Here is a 23,478-nt window from a genome sequence, read left to right on the forward strand (position 1 = left end):
TCAGCCCCTGCTGTACTCACTATACACCCATGATTGTGTAGCCAAGTTTCCATCAAACTCAATATATAAGTTTGCTGATGACACAACGATTGTAGGCCTTATCTCGGGTAATGATGAGTTTGAGTGCAGAGAGGAAAATAAGAACCTGGTGGTATGGTGCGAAGACAATAACCTATCCCTCAACGTCAGCAAGACAAAGGAATTGGTTGTTGACTTCAGAAGCAGTAGCGGACCGCACGACCCAATTTACATCGGTGGTGCGCAAGTGGAACGGGTCAAAAGCTTTAAGTTCTTCGGGATCAATATCACAAGTGACCTGACTTGGTCCAACCAAGCAGAGTTCACTGTCAAGAAGGCCCACCAGCGCATTTATTTCCTGAGAAAACTAAAGAAATTTGGCCTGTCCCCTAAAACCCTCACTAATTTTTATAGATGCACTGTAGAAAGCATTCTTCTAGGGTGCATCACATCCTGGTATGGAAGTTTTCCTGTTCAAGATCGAAAGAAGCTGCAGAAGATCGTGAACACGGTGCAGCACATCACACAAACCAATCTTCCATCCTTGGACTCACTTTACACCGCACACTGTCCGAGCAGTGCTGCTAGGATAATCAAGGACACGACCCACCCAGCCAACACACTTTTCACCCCTCTTCCCTCCGGGAGAAGGTTCAGGAGCTTGAAGACTCTTATGGCCAGATTTGGGAACAGCTTCTTTCCAACTGTGATAAGACTGCTGAACGGATCCTGACCTGGATCTGGGCCGTACCCTCCAAATATCCGGACCTGCCTCTCGGTTCATTTTTCTATTTTCTATTTTTGATGTATAATTTAAATTTTTAATATTTACTAATTTTAACTATTTAAAATATTTTTAATATTTAATAATTGTAATCCAGGGAGTGGGAAGCGCAGAATCAAATATCGCTGTGGTGATTGTACGTTCTAGTACCAATTGTTTGGCGTCAATAAAGTATAAGTATAAAGTATTTGGTGGCATATATGTTTTTTGGTAATAAAGTTTGCTTTGAACTTTGAACTTTCATCAGATTTCTGGTTGCCTGTCCTGCCACCTTCTTAAAAGCAATATGGTTGATCATATCTTGTTGTTATTTGTGGAAATCTTGTGTTGACAAATTGGAAGCCTCCTTCCCTTCCAATCTTGTCTCCAAGTCCTAAATTCAAGTCTGTTGTCATATTCACAAGAACAATGCAGCAGCACCACAGGCACATCACATCTGATACCCACATTTTCAAAGAAAATGTAAATTAATCATAAATTATACAAGAAGGAACAGAGAACGAAGGAAAAGTCCATTGTATTACAAAGTGGTCAGAATGTTGGTTATGAAGCACAAGGTGCTGTGGAAGTACAAGTCCTTTTATCTATCTAGGAAGCAGTGGCATATAATTGCAAAGTACTGTTGAGATACTTCTCCACCCCTGACTTTCCTAATAGCCACCTGCATCGGGTCAATTTGTGGCTAATTCACTTACTAGTCAACATGTATTTGGGATTTGGGAGGAGAAGGGTCACAGGAGGAACATGCAAACAACACAAACAGTATCAGATCAAGCTCGGGTCATTGGAAATGTTAGATCACTGCAGTGCCACTTTTGAAACTACTCTTGGTCACTGAGAGTGGATATTGATGGTCTCCTATTTCTTTTTGTCTCAGTGTGTGGCTGTCAAGCCCTAATCATTCCTGCCTCTTAGTCTCCCTCCTTTAAGATGCAGCTTCTAATTTACCAAACTCCAAGATGCCTTTTGTGGATTTGTCTGCAATTTGCAGCTTTTCCTGTGATTCATTGTATAAAGATACTACATAAATGTGAGTTGTTGTGTTGGAACTAAATTGCATAATGTCATACTCTCCTTTGCATCAAAGCAGTGACCAGACTGTTTGATGATTTTACACAGCTGGTGCATTGGGGCTTCTTCAATCCACCGCAGTTCTGGCTCCCTCGGACCATTCTGTGTGGTCCATTCTGTTGTAATCCTTGAAATTTTCCTCGTATACTGAGTAAGATGAGAGAAGGTTGGCACAGGCACTACTCAGTTAATCACATCATCTGTGAACCTGCAGTCAGCTAACTGGGATTTATTCAGCTACTTCACAGCTATGTTCAAACTAGATAGGATCACTGCACTAATGGGACATTGACATTGACAGCAAATATCTTTATGAACCACGTCCTAGACAGTTGTTCAATTTCAATGCCGCCTGCAGGCCTTCAAACATCACAGTGGTGATAACGTTCTCTTACGGTGGCTGAAACAATATGTCAAAAGCTTTTTGCTAAATAAATATTTGAAACAAGAAAGTTCAAAGTAAATTTATTATCAAGGTACATTTATGTCACCATATACAACAGTGATATTTGTTTTCTTGCAAGCATACAGAGTAAATCTAGGAAACACAATAGAATCAATGACAGACCGTACCCAACAAGATGGACAAATAACCAGTGTGCAAAAGATAACAAACCGCAAACACAAAAGAAAAAAATCAGAAGAAATAATAATAACACGTAAGTAATAGTTATCACAATCATGAGAAGAAGAGTCATTGAAAGTGAAACCATAGTTTATGGGAACTGTTCAGTGATGGAGGTGAGTGAAGTTATCCCCACTGGTTGAAAAGCCTGATGGTTGAGGGGTAATAACTGCTCCTCAACCTGGTGGTGTAGTCCTGATACTCCTGTGCCACCTTCCTGATGGCAGCAGCGAGAAGAGAGCATGGCCTAGGTGGTAGTGATCCTAGATGACGGATGCTGCTTTCCTGCAACAGCGCTCCGTGTAGAGGTGCTCAAGGGTAGGAGGAGTTTCACCTGTGATGGACTGGGCAAATCCACAACTTTTTGCAGGACATTCCAATTCAAGGTCATTGATGTTTCCATACCAGGCTGTGATGCAACCAGTCAATGTACTCCACCGCACATCTATAAAAGTTTGCTGAGGTTGTAGATGTCATTGCAAATCTTCGCAAGCTCCTAAGGAGGTAGAGCTGCTGCTGTGCTTTCTTTGTAAATGCACTTAAATGCTGGGCCCAGGACAGGTCCTCGAAAATGATATCAATGAGGAATTTAAAGTTGCTGACCCTCTCCCCTCTGATCCCCTGATGAGGACTGGATCATGGACCTCTGGTTTCCTCATCCTGAAGCCAATAATCAGCCCCTTGCTCTTGCTGACATTGAGTGAGGGGTTGCTGTTATGGCATCGCTCAGCCAGATTTTCAATCTCCCTCTATGCTGATTCGTCATCACCTTTGATCCAGCAACAACAGCGGTGTCATTGGCAAATTTAAATATGGCAATGGAGCTGTGCTTAGCCTCACAGTTTGAAGTACAAAGGGAGTAGAGCAGGGGTTTTAAGCATCCAGCCTTGAGGTGCCCCTGTGCAGATGAGATGGAGGAGATGTTGTTGCCAATCCAAATTGACTGGAGTGTACAAATGAGGAAATTGAGGATCCAATTGCATAAGGAAGTCATAGTGTTCAGCACAGAAACAGGCCCTTCGGCCCATCTAGTCCGTGCCAAGCTATTTAAGGTGCTTGGTCCCATCAACCTGAACCTGGACCATAACCTTTCAAACCCATGTGCTTATTCAACTTCTCTTAAATGCAGACAAAGCACTGCCAGCTCGTTCAACACTCTCATGACCCTCTGAGTGGAGACGTTTCCCCTCATGTTTCTCTTAAACTTTTCACATTTCATCCTCAATCCATGACATCTAGTAGTCCCACCCAACCTTAGTGGAAAAAACCTACTTGCATTTACCCTATCCATAGCCTCATAATTTTGTATTCCTCTATCAAATCTCCCCTCAGTCTTTGATGTTCCAAGGAATCAAGTCCTAACCTGTGCAGCCTTTTGTCCTGTACTTCTAGGAACATCATAAAGTAGGTAAAAATGTTAGAGAGATGGAGGCTTAGCAGTATAGTGCAGAAGCAGCCGATGACATGGCTACATCAGTGGAATGGAGGAAATGGGGCCGAGAGAAAGGTGCTGGAGCAAATAAAATTGGAGGAAACAAACCTCTCACTTGCTCTACTGCCAACTAAGTCTTATTTTCAACTTTCCCTTTCCCCAAAGCCATTCCCAATTTTAGAAAAGTGTTGCTACTCTCCATGTGGGTACCTCAGACTGCCAGCCAGAGAGGTTAAAGATTTCAGTGAACACTCCAGCCAGTTGATCAGCACAGAGCTGTGGGAATATGAAAGCCCCATAAGGAAAAGCTGCAAATGTATAATTTTATGCTGATATGATAGATCACTTACTTCTGTGTTGTAATTAAGACATCAGATTTTGGAAATAGCCCAAAATACAGCATTTCCTCCATGATAGTGGTAGGATTTTAATAACAGGTAAAGACCATGTTGAATTACTCTTCCTGAATATCTGAGCATCCCCAGAAATAATGAGTAATCTGACTGCATATGTCAAAAGAAGGGAAAGCCACAATTGATCAGAAAGTTGTAGGCTATTTTTTTTAAAAAGTGTTTAATCCTGATATTGAGTTAGGCCCTTACACCTCAAAGTGAAATTATATGATGCAGATTTTGATTGCCATTAAGCTTGGCCTATTACTGTTCAGCGCAAAACCCACTATTCATCCCAACTGAGCCACATTTCTATTTACATCAAAGTTGCTGGTGAACGCAGCAGGCCAGGCAGCATCTCTAGGAAGAGGTGCAGTCGACGTTTCAGGCCGAGACCCTTGGTCAGGACTAACTGAAGGAAGAGTGAGTAAGGGATTTGAAAGTTGGAGGGGGAGGGGGAGATCCAAAATGATAGGAGAAAACAGGAGGGGGAGGGATGGAGCCAAGAGCTGGACAGGTGATAGTCAAAAGGGGATACGAGAGGATCATGGGACAGGAGGTCCGGGAAGAAAGACGGGCGGGGGGGGGGGGGGACCCAGAGGATGGGCAAGAGGTATATTCAGAGGGACAGTGGGAGAAAAAGGAGAGTGAGAGAAAGAACGTGTGCATAAAAATAAGTAACAGATGGGGTACGAGGAGGAGGTGGGGCCTAGCGGAAGTTAGAGAAGTCGATGTTCATGCCATCAGGTTGGAGGCTACCCAGACGGAATATAAGGTGTTGTTCCTCCAACCTGAGTGTGGCGTCATCTTTACAGTAGAGGAGGCCGTGGATAGACATGTCAGAATGGGAATGGGATGTGGAATTAAAATGTGTGGCCACTGGGAGATCCTGCTTTCTCTGGCAGACAGAGCGTAGATGTTCAGCAAAGCGGTCTCCCAGTCTGCGTCGGGTCTCGCCAATATATAAAAGGCCACATCGGGAGCACCGGACGCAGTATATCACCCCAGTCGACTCACAGGTGAAGTGTTGCCTCACCTGGAAGGACTGTTTGGGGCCCTGAATGGTGGTAAGGGAGGAAGTGTAAGGGCATGTGTAGCACTTGTTCCGCTTACACGGATAAGTGCCAGGAGGGAGATCAGTGGGGAGGGATGGGAGGGATGAATGGACAAGGGAGTTGCGTAGGGAGCGATCCCTGCGGAATGCAGAGAGAGGGGGGGAGGGAAAGATGTGCTTAGTGGTGGGATCCCGTTGGAGGTGGCGGAAGTTACGGAGAATAATATGTTGGACCCGGAGGCTGGTGGGGTGGTAGGTGAGGACCAGGGGAACCCTATTCCTAGTGGGGTGGCGGGAGGATGGAGTGAGAGCAGATGTACGTGAAATGGGGGAGATGCGTTTAAGAGCAGAGTTGATAGTGGAGGAAGGGAAGCCCCTTTCCTTAAAAAATGAAGACATCTCCCTCGTCCTAGAATGAAAAGCCTCATCCTGAGAGCAGATGCGGCGGAGACAGAGGAATTTGCCAATCACCTGTCCAGCTCTTGGCTCCATCCCTCCCCCTCCTGTCTTCTCCTATCATTTTGGATCTCCCCCTCCCCCTCCAACTTTCAAATCCCTTACTCACTCTTCCTTCAGTTAGTCCTGACGAAGGGTCTCGGCCTGAAACGTCGACTGCACCTCTTCCTACAGATGCTGCCTGGCCTGCTGCGTTCACCAGCAACTTTGACGTGTGTTGCTTGAATTTCCAGCATCTGCAGAATTCCTGTTGTTCACATTTCTATTTAATCATTTCCCGTCCTGTATTAATTTAATTTATTTTATTCTACCTCCCATACTGTTTGTCTTCATTACTCAAGTTTACAGGCGATATGAAGATGGGTGGAGTGGCAGGTAGTGTTGGGGAAGTAGGGAGTTGCAGAAGAGCTTGGACAGATTAGGCAAGTGAGCAAAGAAACAGCAGATGGAAGTGTATGGCCATGCACTTTGGTAGAAGGAATAAAGGAGTAGACTGCTTTTTAAATGGGGAGTGAATTCAGAAACCGGGAGCGCAAAGGAACATGTGAGACCTAATGCTGGATCTCCTAAAGGTTAACTTGCCGATGGAATGGTTGGTCAAGGAAGGCAAATGCAATGTTATTCATTTCAAGAGGGCAAAGAACTGGCAAATAGAATATGGTGCACTGGTAGAAGGAATAAAGGTATAGACTATTTTCTAAACTGGGACAAAATTTTAAAATCAGAGGTACAAAGGGACTTGGGAGCCCTTGTGCAGAATTTCTTAAAGATTAACTTGCAGGTTGAGCCAGTGGTAAGGAAGGCAAATGCAATGAGTTATTCGTTCTGAGAGGGCTAGAATATGAAGACAAGGGTTACAGACCATATTTAGAGTATTGTGAAAATTTTTGGGCCACATATCTTAGAAAGAATATGCTGGCTTTGGAGAGGCTCCAGAGAAAGTAGAGAGGAGAATGATCCCAGGAATTAAAGGGCTAACATAAGAGGAGTGTTTGGCTCTGAGCCTGTTCTTCCTGGAGCTTAGAAGAATTGCGTGGGGGGGGGGGTCTCAATGAAACTTACTGAATGTTAAAAGCCTGAGATAGAGTGGATGTGAAGAGGAAGTTTCAAGTAGTGGGATAGTCTAGGACGAGAGGGTACAGCTTCAGAACAGAAGGACATGCCTTTAGAACAGATAAGAGGAGGGAGTGAACTTCACAGATTTACCACTGTCACTGACAGCTGTGGAGGTTAATAGGTTTTCAAATTAGTAAGGGAATCAAAGTTTATGGGGAAAGGCAGGGGAATGGGTTTGAGTTCGAAACTAAATCAGCCATGATCAAATAGAGGAGCAGACTCGATGGCTTAATCCTATTTCTATACTTTATGGGCTTAATGAAGAGAGAAACGGGGAGATTATCCTGAAGCTGACTATTCTGTGGAGATTGTTCGTGCAGCCTTGACTTCGCAAGCCTGAACATTGCATTGCTGAAGTGTAGTAGGTGCTGGAGATAGATTTAACACCCAGTTGGGAGGCATTCCTTATCTTGCACAGTCCTATTCATTACACTGGGTTTCTCAATAAAAACGTAAGTTTTGCAAAGCTGCTTATGTTCCTTTGTTTCACAGTATATTTTTTTTTAATTAACAGTAGTTTAAAGTTTTCAAAATGTTACTTTTAAAAAAAATTATTATATTGTTTTCAACTGTTCCTGAATGTCTGACTACCAGTTCAAGTAAAGTCGGTGCAACAGACTGGCAATTTTTAGCCTTCCTTGTGAGGGTGAGAAATAATTCAAATTGAGAGGAAATTATGGAAATTATTTAATGTTTTTTTTAAATTTTGCTTCTGTATGGCTTGGTGTGTTGCCTTCAGAGTCAACATCTACCTCAGGTGCTCATTAGGACCCTGATAGAAATGGGGTCTTGGGATACACTCCCTAGGGCACTGTCTGTCACTGATCTGCCCGTGGAACAGAGGCCTTGAGGTTGCTGGAGATCGTGAGGTTGGTGCGGGATGCATACAGTAGGTTGTACTCAGTATAATCCAGCCCTGTGATTCAGTTTGACATCCTGATGCCAGAACTGTTGGAAAATCATCAACCTGAAATGCTGTTTCTTTCTTCACAGATGCTACCTGACCCACTGAGTATTTCCAGCATTTCCCATCTCCTTACATATTTCTAACGCGTACCATGTTTTGCTTTTCAACATCTACCATTCCCTTTTTAAAAGCAGATCAATGTGCTCCTGCTGAGAGGTGGAAAGTGTTTTCATTTGAATGGTTCGATCAAAGTCAACAGTCACTAGAATCCAGTGGAGCTCTGAAGCAAGAGACAAATTCTAAAGGCAGTGCACCAAACCGTTCAGAAAAGAATAGAGAATAATATTTTTGCTGAACAAGCTGTTCATATCTTCCCCTTGTGGACTAGTATTTTCCACCTGCCTAGGTCAGGAAGAAAGGCATGTTTCCTCCCTGTCTGCTCTTGTTCACCTCCGTGCTGCTCAGCACCCGCGATCTGTAAACAATCCAAGGCCTGGCCTCTTGTGCCTCCTCCATCCTAATTCTTCCACCGTTTCACCTGTCCCTTCTCAAAACACACAATGCTGCAGGTGCTGAGCAGCTGAGGCAGCATCTGTGGAAACATTTCAGGCTGAGACCCTTCCTCAGGACTGGAGTGGAAAGGAGAAGACACCAGAATAAGGAGTGGGGAGGGGAAGGGGGATAGCAAGCAGGGTTATAGGTGAAGCCAGGTGGGTAGGAAGAGTAAAGGGCTGGAGAGAAAGGAATCTGATAGGAGAGGAGAGTGGGCCATAGGAGAAAGGGAAGGAGGGTGGAACCTGAGGGAGGTGATGGGTATGTGGGAGGTGGTAGGGAGCCAGAGTGGGAAATAAAAGAAGGGGAGAAGGGTAGGGGAACATTTTACTGGAAGGAGAAATTGATGTTCATGCCATCAGGTTGGAGGCTACCCAGACGGAATGTAAGGTGTTGCTTCTCCACTCTGAGGGTTGCCTCACAAGAGGAGCCCATGGACATAAGTGTCAGAACACAAATGGGAATTGGAATTAAAATGTTTAACCACCGGGGAGTCCCCCAATTTATAAAGGGTCTCACCAATGTAGAGGAGGCTGCAGCAGGAGCACCTCACCATTGTAAAGCTGTCCCTTCTGCTTTCCAGCCCCTGCTGTATATGATGAAGCAGACTATCAGGAGCCTGAATTGAGTTTCTGATTCAGTGGCCTTTCCAACATGTTTCTATTTTTGTATGACCCTTTCATCCCAATCAAATAAAGTTTCTCAGAACTTAACTATCCAGATCCTAACCTGTTTAATGTACCATTGGCCAGTACTGTGTGCTTGCTGGCCCACACTTGCCCTTGGTCTGGTAATAACTTGGTTAAAAAAAATCCTGGTCCTTTCTTTCTAATATTCTCCTCACCCTATCCTGTCTCTTGGATGTATCCAGCTCTACAACAGCATCCCCTAACACTCCAAGTAATCTCCTTTTGTGCATCTTTGATCCTAATTCCTCTACTATTAACCGCTGTCCCTTCTGCTTTCTAGCCCCTGAGCTCTGGAATTGCCTTCCTAAATCTCTCTCCCTTCCGCCGTTTAGAACTTCTTTGCCCATGTTGCCCTATCCATGTGTGGCTTGGTATTGCCCCAAAACATTTTGCAGGAAGTCACCAAGACAGCTAATTAATTATTAAGTATTAATTTTGAAGTTGTGTAACATTTCTGTTTAAATTTCAGCTCGAACTAAGCGACAACAGGATTTCTGGAGGGTTAGACGTCTTGGCGGAGAAACTACCAAATCTCACACACCTAAATCTCAGTGGAAATAAACTGAAAGACATCAGCACATTGGAGCCTCTGGTACCTTGCCCTTTTCTCATTTGCAATGTTTAACCCCAACGAGCATGTTTATTATGCGTGGACTTGCTGCCTGTGGATTCATTGTAGCTTGCTGTGTTATTTTTTTTTAAAAAAGGTCAGCAGAATTTGAAAACTGGTGAAGTCTTTGATGAATGTTCACCCAAAATATTTTACCTGCATAGTTCTAAATATAGATGCATTGTGTCCAAAAAAATCTGATCATGCATCACTGACTCGTAGCACTTTACCTTAGTTTCTCTGTTATCATTTCAACCCCTGGGATGTCTGAATGGTAAATAATCTTCCACAAGGGGAAAAAAAAATCAGGAACATGTTGGTATTTTCTCCACTTGCCTGTGGGATGCAGCTCCGAAATGACTAATGACCTCAGGACAAAGCAGTTCACCTGATTGCACCCAATGCCCCGTTCTCTGATTTACTCTCTCCGTCACTAGCTGTAGCATATACAGTTTACAAAGGTGAGAGTGCTAACAAAGTTGATATAAAAGTGATTTATCACCTGGTGTGTTGGTTATTGAGGGATAATGCAGAGCACGCCAGGATGCCAGCATGCAAGATACTGAACTGGACTCGATTGATTAAACCCTGCTTGTACAGTGTGTGAACTCCTCCCTTGTGAGTGTGGCTAACTGAGTGGCATAGGAACAATATGACTAACTATCACTACATCACCTGTCACAGAATCGTGTACATGTCAAAGCCAATATGGCGAGGATCAATGGCAGTGACCTTAGCTATCAACTCCAGTATGCTTGTCTCCCAAATAGGCAAAAAAGTCAGCGTGGAGATGGTGGGCTGATGGGCTGTTTCCTGTGCTATGTCGTCCCAGCTCTGTTACCCTAGAAACTGCTTGAGATCATCAGATTGAGGAAATATTGCTTAGTAGTAAACCTTCAAATCTCTGTAATTCATATTTAGCTTATTTCACTTTACACCCTTTGAAGACTTTCAATCCACAGGAGAATAACTTTCAGTTAACTGTAAGCTGAAAGCACACTTCCCCTGAGGTTCTGAGAGTCTCAAACCCATGACGAAGGCTGACTCGGTTCAGTAGGAGGGGGCTGCTGTCTTGTGATGAAATATAGGCCTTCACTGCTCGTATTCAGGGCTGCTACCTGTGTGCTTCAGTCAAATGCTATTGTTAACTAAATTGTTGAAAGAAAGCTGAGCATGGGAGGTGAGAAATGTTTAATGTTTTGATAGATTTGATAAGGTGAATTAGTAGAAGCTTTTCTATGGAGGAGTCTGCCCTGTAAAGATCCCATGAAGTTATTTTAATGATATGCGGGGGAATTCTACCCTTTATCCTGACCAATATTAAACCTTAATCAACATCACTGAAAGATAATCTTCCCAATGTCAGACTGCTGTTTATGGGATCTTGCTGCACATACCAAAAAGCACGGGGTCATTTCAAGTTCCTTCTATCCCTCTGTCCAATCAATCGATTAAACTGTTGTCCATCTCTCGGCAGTTCTTTCTCTTTTCTCTTTCTTCCCCCCCTCTCCCTGCCCCCCTCTCTCCCTCCCCCCCTCTCTCCCTCCCCCCCCTCTCTCCCTCCCCCCCCTCTCTCCCTCCCCCCCTCTCTCCCTCCCCCCTTCTCCCTGCCCCCCTCTCTCCCTCCCCCCCTCCCCCGTGCCATCTCACTTCTCATACATAAGTTATATTCCTCTACATGTTGGCTCATTCCTGCTTTGCTTTTTGTTTTAAACCTGTCATTTTTATGCTGGTTTCTACATCTGCCTTTTTTAAAATCCATATTAATTCACTTAAGTAGGAGAAGAGGTCACCAAGCTAGAGGCTAACAGGTTGGAAAAAAGTCTCATTGTTTGAATCTTTTGAACTATTGGTTTAACTTGACAGCACTGGAATGTGATCGGTGAGGTGAAGGAATGTTGAGGTCATTCAGCACTTTTGGAATTAGTCAGGGTTGTATTTATATCAGCTGGAGCATCCTTTCAAAGACTTGTGTGCACGTAGAGTGTACTATCACTGTCTATATTCTGAGCTGTCTCCTACTGCGTATCAGTCAAGTGCCATGTTAAATAAACTGCAGAAAGAAGGCTGAAGAGTGGCCCAACAGAAATCTTGTTTTGAAGGAGTTAAACTATGGAGCAGTACAAAACAGAAACAGACCCTTCAGCCCACAATGTTTGCCAAACTAGTTTGAAAAGCAGTGAAAAACATAACTAAACTAGTCCCGGCCACATCCCATAATGTCTCTACGTATTCATGATCCGATCCATGAGCCTCTTAAATTCCTCTGTCACATTTGCTTTCACTGCCACCCCTGGTAGTGCATCCCATCACTCTCCGTTTAAACAAAAACTTGCCTGGTATGTCTCCTTTGAATTTCTCTCCTCTCACTTTAAGTGGATGTCCTCGAGAATTATACATTTTTTATCTGGGGAAAATTATACCTGCTGACTGTTCTATCTGTGCCCCTCATTATCTTATAAATATATTTTAGGTCTCTCCTCAGTCTCTGCCACTCCAGAGAAAACAACCAACGTTTGTACAACCTCTCCTCATAGCAAGTGCCCTCTAATCCAAAAGGCATCCTGGTAAACCTCTTCTGTGCCCTCTCCAAAGCCTCAAGTCCTTCCTATAATAGGGCAACCAGAAATGAATGCAATGCTCCAGATGCAGGGTAACCAGAGTTTTATAAAGCTGCAACTTAACCTCTTGACTCTTGAACTCATTTCCTCAACTAATAAATGCAAATATGCCACATACCACCCTATCAACTTCAGGCTCCTTTAGGTGGAAAAGTTTTACTTAATGGGCAATCAAACCCAAGGTCTGTGAATGTAGAATAGTCTGTAAATATAATGAGGAATTTGGGAGAAAGTTCTCCACAACTGGATAAGAGTGTGGAACTCACTATCCTCAGGAGTGGTTGTAACAAGGGATATTGCAGAGGAGATGGAAGTTTGATTAAAAACGATGGAGACGGGAATAGAAATGGGTGAATGGGATTGCCCAGAGAGCCGAGGTAAACTTGATGGTCCAATTGGGCTCCTTTTATATCATAAGGAAATCTGGATATCTGTTGGGGTGGGAGGTCGACACTGACATGAATGAGATGGTCAGAATGTTCTTATTCTCTATGAAACAGTACAATGTTTTATTTACAGCAAAAGCTGGAAAGTTTGAAGAGCCTAGACCTTTTTAACTGTGAGGTGACGAACCTAAATGACTACAGAGAGAGCGTATTCAAGCTCCTCCCACAGCTCATGTACCTAGATGGTTATGACCAGGAAGACCGGGAGGCACCCGACTCTGACGCGGAAGCAGATGGCGTTGATGATGATGAGGATGATGAAGGTAATAACGGACAAGGTGATGGACATTGGGCAGCAAAAATGGGAGGAACTGGGCAGTTGACAGTGAGGGTTGAGGCCCTTCACCTGGACTAAAAGAGTAGAGGGGAGATGGTCAGTATTAAAGAGGTGAGGGGAAAGGATGGAGCAAAAACTGGTGGATTCAGGTGAGGAGAGGTCACGTTCAAATTTAATTGTCATTCAACCATACATGAATACAGCCAACTTAAACAGCCTTACTTCAGGGCTAAGGTTCAAAACGCAGTACCAAAAGTCACACACAGCACAAGGCACATATAACACATGTAAATAAGATAGCAAAATACAGTCTCACACAAACAAAGTATAGTCAAAGTCCCTGAATCCACGAATGTTGCAGGAGTCTGCAGTCAAACACCACTCAGTCTTCTGCTGAGCAAACACTGGGGACAGCACCGACTCCAGCATGGATGCCATGCCACCCCACCACCGACACTCTGGTGGAGTGCCCGACTCTGGACTCCTCTCCCTGGGCAGCTGATAAAGATAGCACCGTGGCTTCAGCCCTGGTCTTTGCTGTGACCGAGGCCACGCAGAGTGATAGGCAGGTGGAGGAGACAAGAGTGGAAGTATTGACAGAAGCTGACAGATTTTAGCTGGGGTGATGGGAAAGGAAGGTGGAGCATGGAACTGATTAAGGGAGTGGTATGTATGTAATGGGCAGATGAAATGGGTGAAGGAGGGAAAAGAAACGGAGTAATGGGACGTTGCGGTAGGTCAGTTCCTACTGGGTAAATTGGGAGTAGAGAGAAAAAGAGCAGTGGGACTGAAATTGGAGAGCTCAGTGTTCATGCTGTTAGGTTGTAGACTACCAGGTGCAATACGAGGTGCTGTTCTTCTGGGAGGAAATCCTGCAGCCACACTGTGATGGGAAAATCTAATGCAGAAATAAACTTCCAAAAGATTATTTAATAGTATTACATAGTAAGGCTATTCAGCCCACAGTACTTGTGCTGCCTCTTTGAAAATGCTTTCAATTAGTCCCATGTCACCTGTCCTTTCCCTGTAACACTTCTTTTTCCAAATTCAAAAAATCTAACTCCCTTTGGTAAAGATCTTAGCGAATCAGCACCAGTTGCCCTTTTAGACAATGCGTTCCAAATCACAAGGTTCTTTATTAACAAAAAATTCTCTTAATATTCCCTTTCGTTCTTTTGCAGGATCTGCTCTTTGTTTCCTGACAGTTTCACCCAGAAATTAGACTATCAGTAAACTCCACCAATTCACATGGGATGCTTTGTGTTGGATTGTGTTGGGCTTCATAATTTAAACAGCTCTGTTGTACTTTCTGTTTAATCTTCACTGCTCCAAGGAACATGGATAGATGATGATTGGCTTTGACTTGATGGCCAAAAGACTTGAATCCATGCTGTACCTCTCCCGCTCTCGATGACCTCTCTGTTCTCCAAATCTAACTATTGGAGAGCATTGTGTGAAAATGGAGGGATTAAAATGCCTGTGAGATGTTTTGGATAATCTACTTTCTGGGAAGTTGAAGTAAGAATACATTGCCTATTGTGGATGGGTTAGAAAGACCCAAGGTTCAAAATAAATGTTTGCATGGAATATTCCTGAGGGGATTTGCTTTGAAATTATCGTTTACAGAAGGTGAAGAAGAGGAGGAAGACGATGAGGAGGAAGACGGAGAGGAAGAGCTTGATGATGAGGAGGATGAAGATGAAGAAGGGGAAGATGACGAAGATGAAATCAGTGCAGAGGAAGAGGTAAGGATTCAACAGTGTGAAATTCAGATTTCTATATGCTTGGCTTTTAGTATTTTCTATGTTATCATAGCTTTTTTAAAGTCTCAAGTGTTTGATTGTATTTTCAATGTTTTTGTCATTTAATGAGCCAATAAAGCTTGTCAAAAATTATTGGAAGTAAAGGAAACTTTTGCATTTTCCATGACTTTGGTCATTGGAAGTTTAACCAATGCACACCAGCCAGTGGTTAAAGAGAAATGGTCAGAGAAGGCATCTTTCCAAAGTGCCACTTCCAGTACATCCCACAGATCAGTGTAAACATTTGCACTTCCAAGTTTTAGAAGACCAAACTCCTCAGCCTAGACTATTCTTTTAGCAGCTTTGTGGGTAACTTTAATGCTGTTTGTGAAGATAACATGTATTCATAATGCAAAGTTCATCAGCAGTGTTGCTGGGCTTTCCTGTGTAATTATCTGCTGAAACTGACAGTGTTGCAATCATTGCAGTGCTGTTAAGCAGTGTGCTGTAAGATCTCACCATTCTTAGCTAACTCCTGAAGGCGTATACAAGCAGTGCTGTTCCATCTATCGGAAATGCCGCTAATTTAACATGCAGTACAGCAATGGGAGTGAAGTGGAAAAGAGCTCTTGGGTGATCCGATGTTGCTGGACCTAAATAATCATATTTTGCAGGAAGAATGCTTTTTCTTTTGCATGAGTACTGCAAACAAGCTGTCTATCATGCAATTGCCAAGGAGATCTTTTTAAGGATCTACGTGCAGACTGAGGGAACGGACTTTGGGGAAGTCTGCTATATATTTGCTAGCTGAAGGAAAAGTGGATGAAGCCTCCTGAGTTTGAGTAGTCTTCCTAATCAGTAGTGAGCAATAAAGTTGAACATGAGTAGAAGCCAGAAGTAGACCACTTGATCCCTCCCAATTGCCCCTACCATTTGAATAAGTTTGTGGCTGCAACACTTTTACTTTGATAACTGGTTTATTATTGTCACATGTGTTAAAATACAGTGAAAATGTTTTTTCATACCATCCAAACAGATCATTTATTAGTAAATCACAGTAGTACGGGGAAAGCAATAACAAGCAAAATATAGTGTTGCAATTACAAAGAAAATGCAGTGCAGATAGACGAGGTGCAAGGCCACAACAAAGTAGACTGAACGATCGAGAATTCATCTTTATCATAGAAGAGGTTCGTTCAAGTGAATTGCAACGGTGGGATGGAAGCTGTCCTTGCACCTGGAAGTGTTTGTTTTCAAGCAATTTTTAAAAATCTTTTACCCTCTGGAAGTGGGAAGAAAAGGAAATGATTGGGGTGGAGGGTGTCTTTGATTATGTTGGATGAACCAGTAGAAGGTCCATGGAGAGACAGCTGGTTTTCATGACAGACTGGCCTGTGTCCACAACTGTGCAATTTCTTGCTGCCTTGGGCAGAGCAGTTGCTATAGTAAGCAGTGCTGCATTCAGATTGGGTGCTTTCTATGGTGCATTTGTGAAAATTGGTGAGGATCAATAGCCAGCTGTGGAATTTCCTTTGCCGTCTGCCTGTTGCTTGTTACTAATAACTTTGTACTCTAGATAAGAGTGCTGCTGTCTTTCCCAAAGTGGGAGGAGATGGGGTTATTGTGTCTCCAGTGGTAGGAGGAAGAGATGTTCACCCACATGCCCTCCACCAAGAGTTTTGAGAACTGTTTTGCACAGCTGATGTTCTGATCCGGTAGGGCATTGGGGAGCAGACAGCATACTGACCTTCAACAGAGGGTTGAAGAAAATATCTGCGGCTGCCCAGAAATAGAGAGGCATAACCAGTAGGTGGTACATGTGTAGTGGGCCTTATTGTCTCAGATATTGTAAACCAATTCCATATTATTGGTAAATCAGGGCAGAGAAACATTCCTTGGCCCAGAGTGGAATGTCTGCTATTTCTACAGGGCCACCTCATGGATGTATCTGAGCAGTGTGTGTTTTCAATCAACATTATTTACTGAGCTTGGCTGCTCAAAGGGAAAATTCCTTCAGTAACTTTGGAGAGAGAGAAGCATGTACATTTCGGTATTGTTTCCACACCAACTGCAAGGTTCAAAATAAATTTATTATCAAAGTACATGTATGTCACCATATACAGCCCTGAGATTAATTGCCCTACGAGCATACTCAAAAAATCCATAGAATAATAACCATAACAAAATCAATGAAAGACCGCCCAACTTGGGAGTTCAACCAGTTTGCAAAAGACAACAAACTGTACAAATACAAAAAGAAAGAAATAATAAATTAAATAAATAAATAAGCTCTAAATACCAGGACCGTGAAATGAAGAGTCTTTGAAACTGAGCCCATAGGTTGTGGGAACATTTCAGTGATGGAGTGAGTGAAGTTGTCCCCTTTAGTTCAAGAGCCTGATGGTTGAGAGGCAATAACTATTCTTGACCCTGATAGTGCGAGGCCTGAGGCTCCTGCACCACCTTCTTGATGGCAGCGGAGAGAAGAGAACATAACCACATAACCTGGGTGGTGAGGGTCTCTGACGATGGATGCTGCTTTCCTGTGACTGTATTTCATGCAGATGTACGCAATGGTGGGGAGGGCTTTACCCGTGATGGTCTAGGCTATATCCATTGCTTATTGTAGGATTTTCTGTTCAAGGCATTGGTGTTTCCATACCGGGCTGTGATGCAACCAGTCAATATCCTCTCCACTACACACCTACTGAAGTTTTAGATCTCATACTGAATATTCAGAAACTCCTGAGAAAGTAGAGGCACTGCTATTCTTTATCGTAATTGCACTTACTTGCTGGGACTAGAACAGCTTTTCCAAAATAATAACACCAAGGAATTTAAAGTTACTGACCCTCTCCACCTCTGATCGTCCAATAAGGACTGGCTCATGGACCTATGGTTTCCTCCTGAAGTCAATAACCAGCTCCTTGGTCTTGCTGACGTTGAGTAAGAAGCTGTTGTTATGCATCACTCAGCAAGATTTTCAATCTCCTCCTATATGCTGATTCATCACCATCTGTGATTCAGCCTACGACAATGGCGTCATCAGCAAACATGAGTAGTTTTTGGGTAACCAGATCTTGAAATTGATCCACAGCGAGCCAGTATGTTTTTTTTTTACTCTGAGATGATTTATTTAATTGCTGAGCATCCTTGCACGTTTGAAACAATGCTCAGGAACTGCCAGACAACAAAGCTGTATTATTATTTGGTGCTTATTGCTGCTTCCAGAGCCTTAAAGGAGAGAGAGTTAAATTTCTTGAGTTCCTGTGCACTCTGGACAGTAAAGGACTTTGCAACTTGGAAACTAATATATGCACAGCGTGATCTCGCATATAGCAATGTGGCAATGACCTCTTTTGATGCTAATTTTATAGAAGATACGAACCAAGGCAGAGTGAAGGACTCCCCTGTTCTTAGTAACCAAGTCCAGGGGGTATCATGTTCAAAGGAGTAGGAAGGGACTGGATAGGGTTGAAGGTGGGACCCATAAGGTTACTCGTTGTAGGCCCAGCTGAGACACTTTGTAATTGAAATACTGCTGTGTGTTTTGCAGGAGGGATATGGACAAGATGGAGAAATTGATGAAGAGGAGGATGAAGAGGAGGAGGATGAGGATGAAGGTATTGACTACACTTCTTTTTCTTCACCTGTAGACCATATACAACACAAAGGAAGTCATTCACCCCACTATGTCAGCTCTTGTGAATTTCTCCACTTAGTCCAAACATACCTGCTTTTCTTTTCCATTGTAACCCTGCAGACTTCTCCTCAGTTATTCCCCAGCTCTCTGAATGTTAATGTTGTACCTGGTTCCCAAATCCAATCACGTCTCCTTGTGCCAACTCCACCCTTCTTGGATAATTTTCGTCCTTGTTCACTTTCTAACTAATACTTGCATTTGAATTCAAAGTTCTATCAGTTTTAGCCTCAGATTCAAGAATCCATGCCTCTTATCATCTTACCAAGAAACTTCTCATCCTCCTTCACTCCAAAGAGCAAAGCCCTAGCTCGCTCATCATTTCCTCATAAACCATGCTCTCTAATCCATGCAGCATCCCAGTGAACCTCCTCAGCACCCAGTCCTATAATGAGGCAACCAGAACTGAAAACAATATTCTAAGTGTGGACTAACCATGGTTTTATGGAGCTGCAACATTACCTCATGGCTTTTGAACTCAATCCCTGACTAACGAAGACCTTCTTAACTATCCTGTCAACTTGTACGGCAGCTCTGAAGGATCTATGGGCATGAACCCCAATATCCCTCTGTTCCTTCCCACTGTTAAGAATCCTTCGATAAACTTTGTGCTCTGTCATCAAGTTTGACCTTCCAGAGAGTGCCTGTATCACTTCACACTTTTCCAGATTGAACACAGTCTGATACTTCTCAATGCAGCCCTGCATCCTGTCAATGTCCTATTGCAGCCTACGACAACTTTCTGCACTACGTACAGTACCACCAGCCTTTGTCATCCATAAACTTTCTAACTCACCCTTCCATTTTCTAAGTCATCTTATAAAATAACAAAGAGTAGGAGACCCAGAACAGATACCTGTGGAGCACCACTGCTCACGGACCTGTAGGCAGAGTACGTTCAATGAGGCAGCAGTCCTCCTGATCATACCAATGTGCTGCCCTTGAGTCTTTCAACCCTGATACCATTCAGGTTATTTTAACTTTTACCCCAAGTCTTGACCTTGACACCATTCCAGGATCTGTGCTGTGATGATAACCTAGTTGAGGGCTAACATTTGCTTTGTGAAAGTAGCTAAGTCACATTTCAACAGATAGCTGTTTGAAGCAGCAAGCTGAGATATTCATCCATCCCTGTCTCCCTCCCTCCCTCCCTCCCCTTCAATTGGTACTGCCCAGCAACCGCCGATTTTAATCCTAGCCCAACGCAGGACAATTTACGGTGCTCACCTAAACTCTGAGCCGGAATGTCTTTGGAATGTGGGAGGAAACTCGAGCGGTCACGGGGAGAACGTACAAACTTCTTAGAGGGAGTGGTGGGAATTGAACCCGAGTCGCTGGTACTGTAAAGTGTTGTGCAACCCAACTACACTACCGTGCCACCCCATATTGTGAGATATGTTGTGACAAATGATAAATAGGTTTATTATTGTCACATGCACTGAGGTACAGTGAACAACTGTTTTGCATGCCATCCATACAGATCAGTTCATCGCACCAGTACACTGAGTTCCAACAAGGGGAAAGCGATATCAGAATACAGAATATACAGTTAAAGTGCTATGCAGGTATTCAGTAAAATACATTGACCTAAAACTCATGGCTGAAATAATTTGCTGTCATTTTACAGATGAAGATGAATGTGCAAAAGGGCAGAAAAGAAAACGAGACACAGACGATGAAGGGGAAGAAGATGATGATTAGGAATCCAAGTGACCTGAAAGACTATTTAGTACTCAATGGGCTCTACTGCCCTTCCTGCCCCTCTTGAGCCCTACCCCAGATTGGCAATTGCTGGGTATCGTCACAGCACTGAATATCACTGAGCCAGCAGTTGTCACTGTCTTGACATTCCATGTATTTATAATGCAGTTAATCGATATTCCATGGAGTAGTAAAACTGGGTAGAATTTGGTCCAGTGCTTTTATGATGTTGGGGTTTCTTAGGTTTCCTGCTAAGACTATTACCATAGCAACAAGAACAGATGAAGTGATTTGGATAGTCATGTTTGTAAAATGGCTGCCTGTTACAGAGAGGTTATAGCATTGATCTTTATGTAAGTCAAAAGCTTTGTAAATAAAATCTTAAAATTTTGGATTTGTTCTACATTGCAATACCATTTTGGGTGTTATTTACAAATGCAAGATGTTTCTAAACTAACAGTTTTTGGAAAGTTAATAAATGGTTTCTTTTAAAAAGCCTATTCATTTTTAAGTTCAGTTTCTGGGCTTTTAGCATGGAAGGTAGCTGTCTTGGTGGGAATGGGAATAAGCATGGTGGCATCCCTAGGTAGACGGGATTCCAGACCCTTGGTGTAACCTAGAGTCTATGCCTCTGCTTAAAATCTGCCCATCCATGTGAATAAGGGGGAAAAATGATGCCTAGCATAGCCAGATGGTCAAGACTTGTGCACCAAGAGTCCTTGGGAAACCAGAGCTCTTAAAACAGGACTGAACATCCATTTGAAGTACAGGAGGGACAAAGAAATCAGGAGAAGAGGAACACAATCTCACAAAAATGTTCAATAGGACTGCCTGAGGATGGTTGTCCTGTAGAATTAAAGTTGAAATTGACTCACCACTGCCCACTATGGGAGTGCTTTGCTCATGAAGATCCCAACACTTTCAGAGGGCAAAATAAACAAAAAACTGCAGATGTCTGAAATCTGAAGTAAATATGGAAAAATGCCCACTATGGGATATAAGAGCAGGAAAAAAACAAAGAGTAGGTGAGCTTGCTCTGTCTTCCTTTTACGATCAGGGCTGACCCTTTCTCCTAACTCCACTTCCCAGGCTCAAAAGCATTTTCCATAAAGCTCTGAGCATCCAAAGATCTTATCAGTCTCGACCTCAAACATACTAGATGGCTACATACCATTGCCAACCCTCTGTGATGAATTATTCCACCTGTTCTCAGCTATGTATCATCCTGGGGAAAAGTACCTACTGGAACTTGTCCCATAGAGTCGCTACCTCTTGCCTCTCTTAAAGCCCCACCCACTCTGACTCAGTATTTTGTATTTTCAGTTGATTTGTGTCTAGTTTTAATGTTGTTCTTACTGGTCATGATATACTTGTAAATGTTGTGGCTTTTTTTTTGCATTGTTTAAAATTGGGTTTATTTCAGGGAGCAACTCTTGTGCCTTGGACTTTATGCGTGCACTTGTGACTTGATAAACACCGGTTGCCACAATCAGTGTTATTTCCTGGTGGAGAGCATGTGATCCCCCTTCACAGTGCATCGTTATGGTCCCTTTGTTCTGCTTTGCACTGTACTTGGACCACCAGAAAATACGAGCAGGAGTAGGCCATCTGGCCCCTCAAGTCTGCCCCACCACTTTTAGTATGATCAAGGCCGACCTGCTCCAAGCCCCATATCCTTTTACGGGCCAATAACTTAAGAGTCTTCAATTTACTAATCTTACGCTTTAAAAAAAATGTTCTGTATGATTCCTCTTAAATAACCCAAATAATCTAACTTCACATCCCTCTGGGGTATAGAATTCTGAAATCCTCAACCTCTGGGGGACGTGGTTTCTTAATTTTTAAGTTTATGTAATACAGAATTTCTTTTAACACTAGCTGAATTAGTAGGTAAAATGATTGGATGATTAAAGTGCAGCAGAGGAATAATCCTGTTATATTAAATTGTACAACAGAGGACTGTTTGGTCATCTCCTGTTTCTAGTTTTATTCTTATGATATTATTTCTTTTTTTTAAAAAAAAGCACATCTTGCAGGAGTGTTAATGCAGATGTCTCACTGGTTTCCCAAACATTCAGGGATTTGTGCCCAGCAACAAGTCAATTGAGCAGGATATGAGTGTCTGGGTCAACAACTCAACCTGGGTCACCTCAATAATTCATCTTTATTGAAACTTGTAGCTTATCCCCAGTACTGGAATATTCAAAACTGAGAGTGCTTTGCTCATGAAGATCCCAACACTTTCAGAGGGCAAAATAAACAAAAAACTGCAGATGTCTGAAATCTGAAGTAAATATGGAAAATGTTGCCAGCACTCAGTTGATCAGGTAATATCTGTGGAAGGAGAAACACACACAAATAAATAGACTTCTGCTAATATAGAGGTGTCCCATACCCAAAGTTTGAATAGAGGTCTAATTCAGTAAACCATAAACAGAGCGAAGGAAGTTTTGCCGAACTCCTGCAGAGACTGTCTGTTCTCAGACTTGACACAAAATGCCGGTGGGATGTACTGCACATTGATCAGCTGTTGATGTTTGATCTTGGCCTCAGGAATTTCCTTCGAGCCTCTGCGCTACAGAGCAAAGCCTTTCACTAAGGAAAGACTCACATTTTAATAGCACCTTTCATCCCAAAGCAATTTCCAACTAGTTAAGTAGTTTAGAAGTAAACTACTCTTGTAAGATACATATCCGATCACTTGTGAGCATGGAGTTCCCATAAAACAGCAATGCAGTCTTTATTTTTGATTGAGTGATCAGCATTGCCAAGGGTAGAAGGCAGTTCCCCTGCTCATTAACAAATATTACAATATGAATTTGTCCCTTCACCTGAGAAAGCAGATCTGGCTGAGCAGCTCATCTGGATGTCTGCCAGGAATTTTGTTGGAATCTCTGGAGTATGACCTGAACCCAGAACCTTCTAGTCAAGAGGGTCAATTGTGGCAGTAAGTTCTATAGCTAATACGAATAAATGTTTTAGGATGGAGAATGTTGGGAGCCTGTTCCAAATGTGATGTTATACTCTGAGTCAGAATGAGTTTGAACACGAACTCAGCATTTAAATTAGCATTCATGGACAATAAAATCATATAGGAGCAGAATTTGGCCATTCCATTATGGCTGATTTACTGTCCCCCTCAGCCCCATTCTCCTGCCTTCTCCCACTAATGTTTGATGTCTTTGAGAATCAAGAAACTATCAAACTTCACTTTAAATATACTAAATGACTTGGACGCCACAGCCGTCTGTGGCAATGAATTGCACAGATTCACTACCCTCTGGC

General features: G+C 42.9%; 1 protein-coding gene across 1 annotated transcript in view; it reads left to right on the forward strand.

Annotated features, from left to right (window-relative positions):
• anp32b (acidic (leucine-rich) nuclear phosphoprotein 32 family, member B) overlaps positions 1-20,587 on the forward strand; it is a 55,222-nt gene extending 34,635 nt beyond the window's left edge. The window contains exons 3-7 of the mRNA XM_072258057.1: positions 9,566-9,688; positions 12,847-13,036; positions 14,677-14,795; positions 18,349-18,415; positions 20,120-20,587. Of these exons, the coding sequence (XP_072114158.1) occupies positions 9,566-9,688; positions 12,847-13,036; positions 14,677-14,795; positions 18,349-18,415; positions 20,120-20,193 (573 nt within the window). The 3' untranslated portion in view covers positions 20,194-20,587. The remainder of the gene's footprint in view (positions 1-9,565; positions 9,689-12,846; positions 13,037-14,676; positions 14,796-18,348; positions 18,416-20,119) is intronic.
• Positions 20,588-23,478: the final 2,891 nt, after the last annotated feature.

The sequence above is a fragment of the Mobula birostris genome, chromosome 5, assembly GCF_030028105.1.
Source record: "Mobula birostris isolate sMobBir1 chromosome 5, sMobBir1.hap1, whole genome shotgun sequence".
Classification (NCBI taxonomy): Eukaryota; Metazoa; Chordata; class Chondrichthyes; order Myliobatiformes; family Myliobatidae; genus Mobula; species Mobula birostris.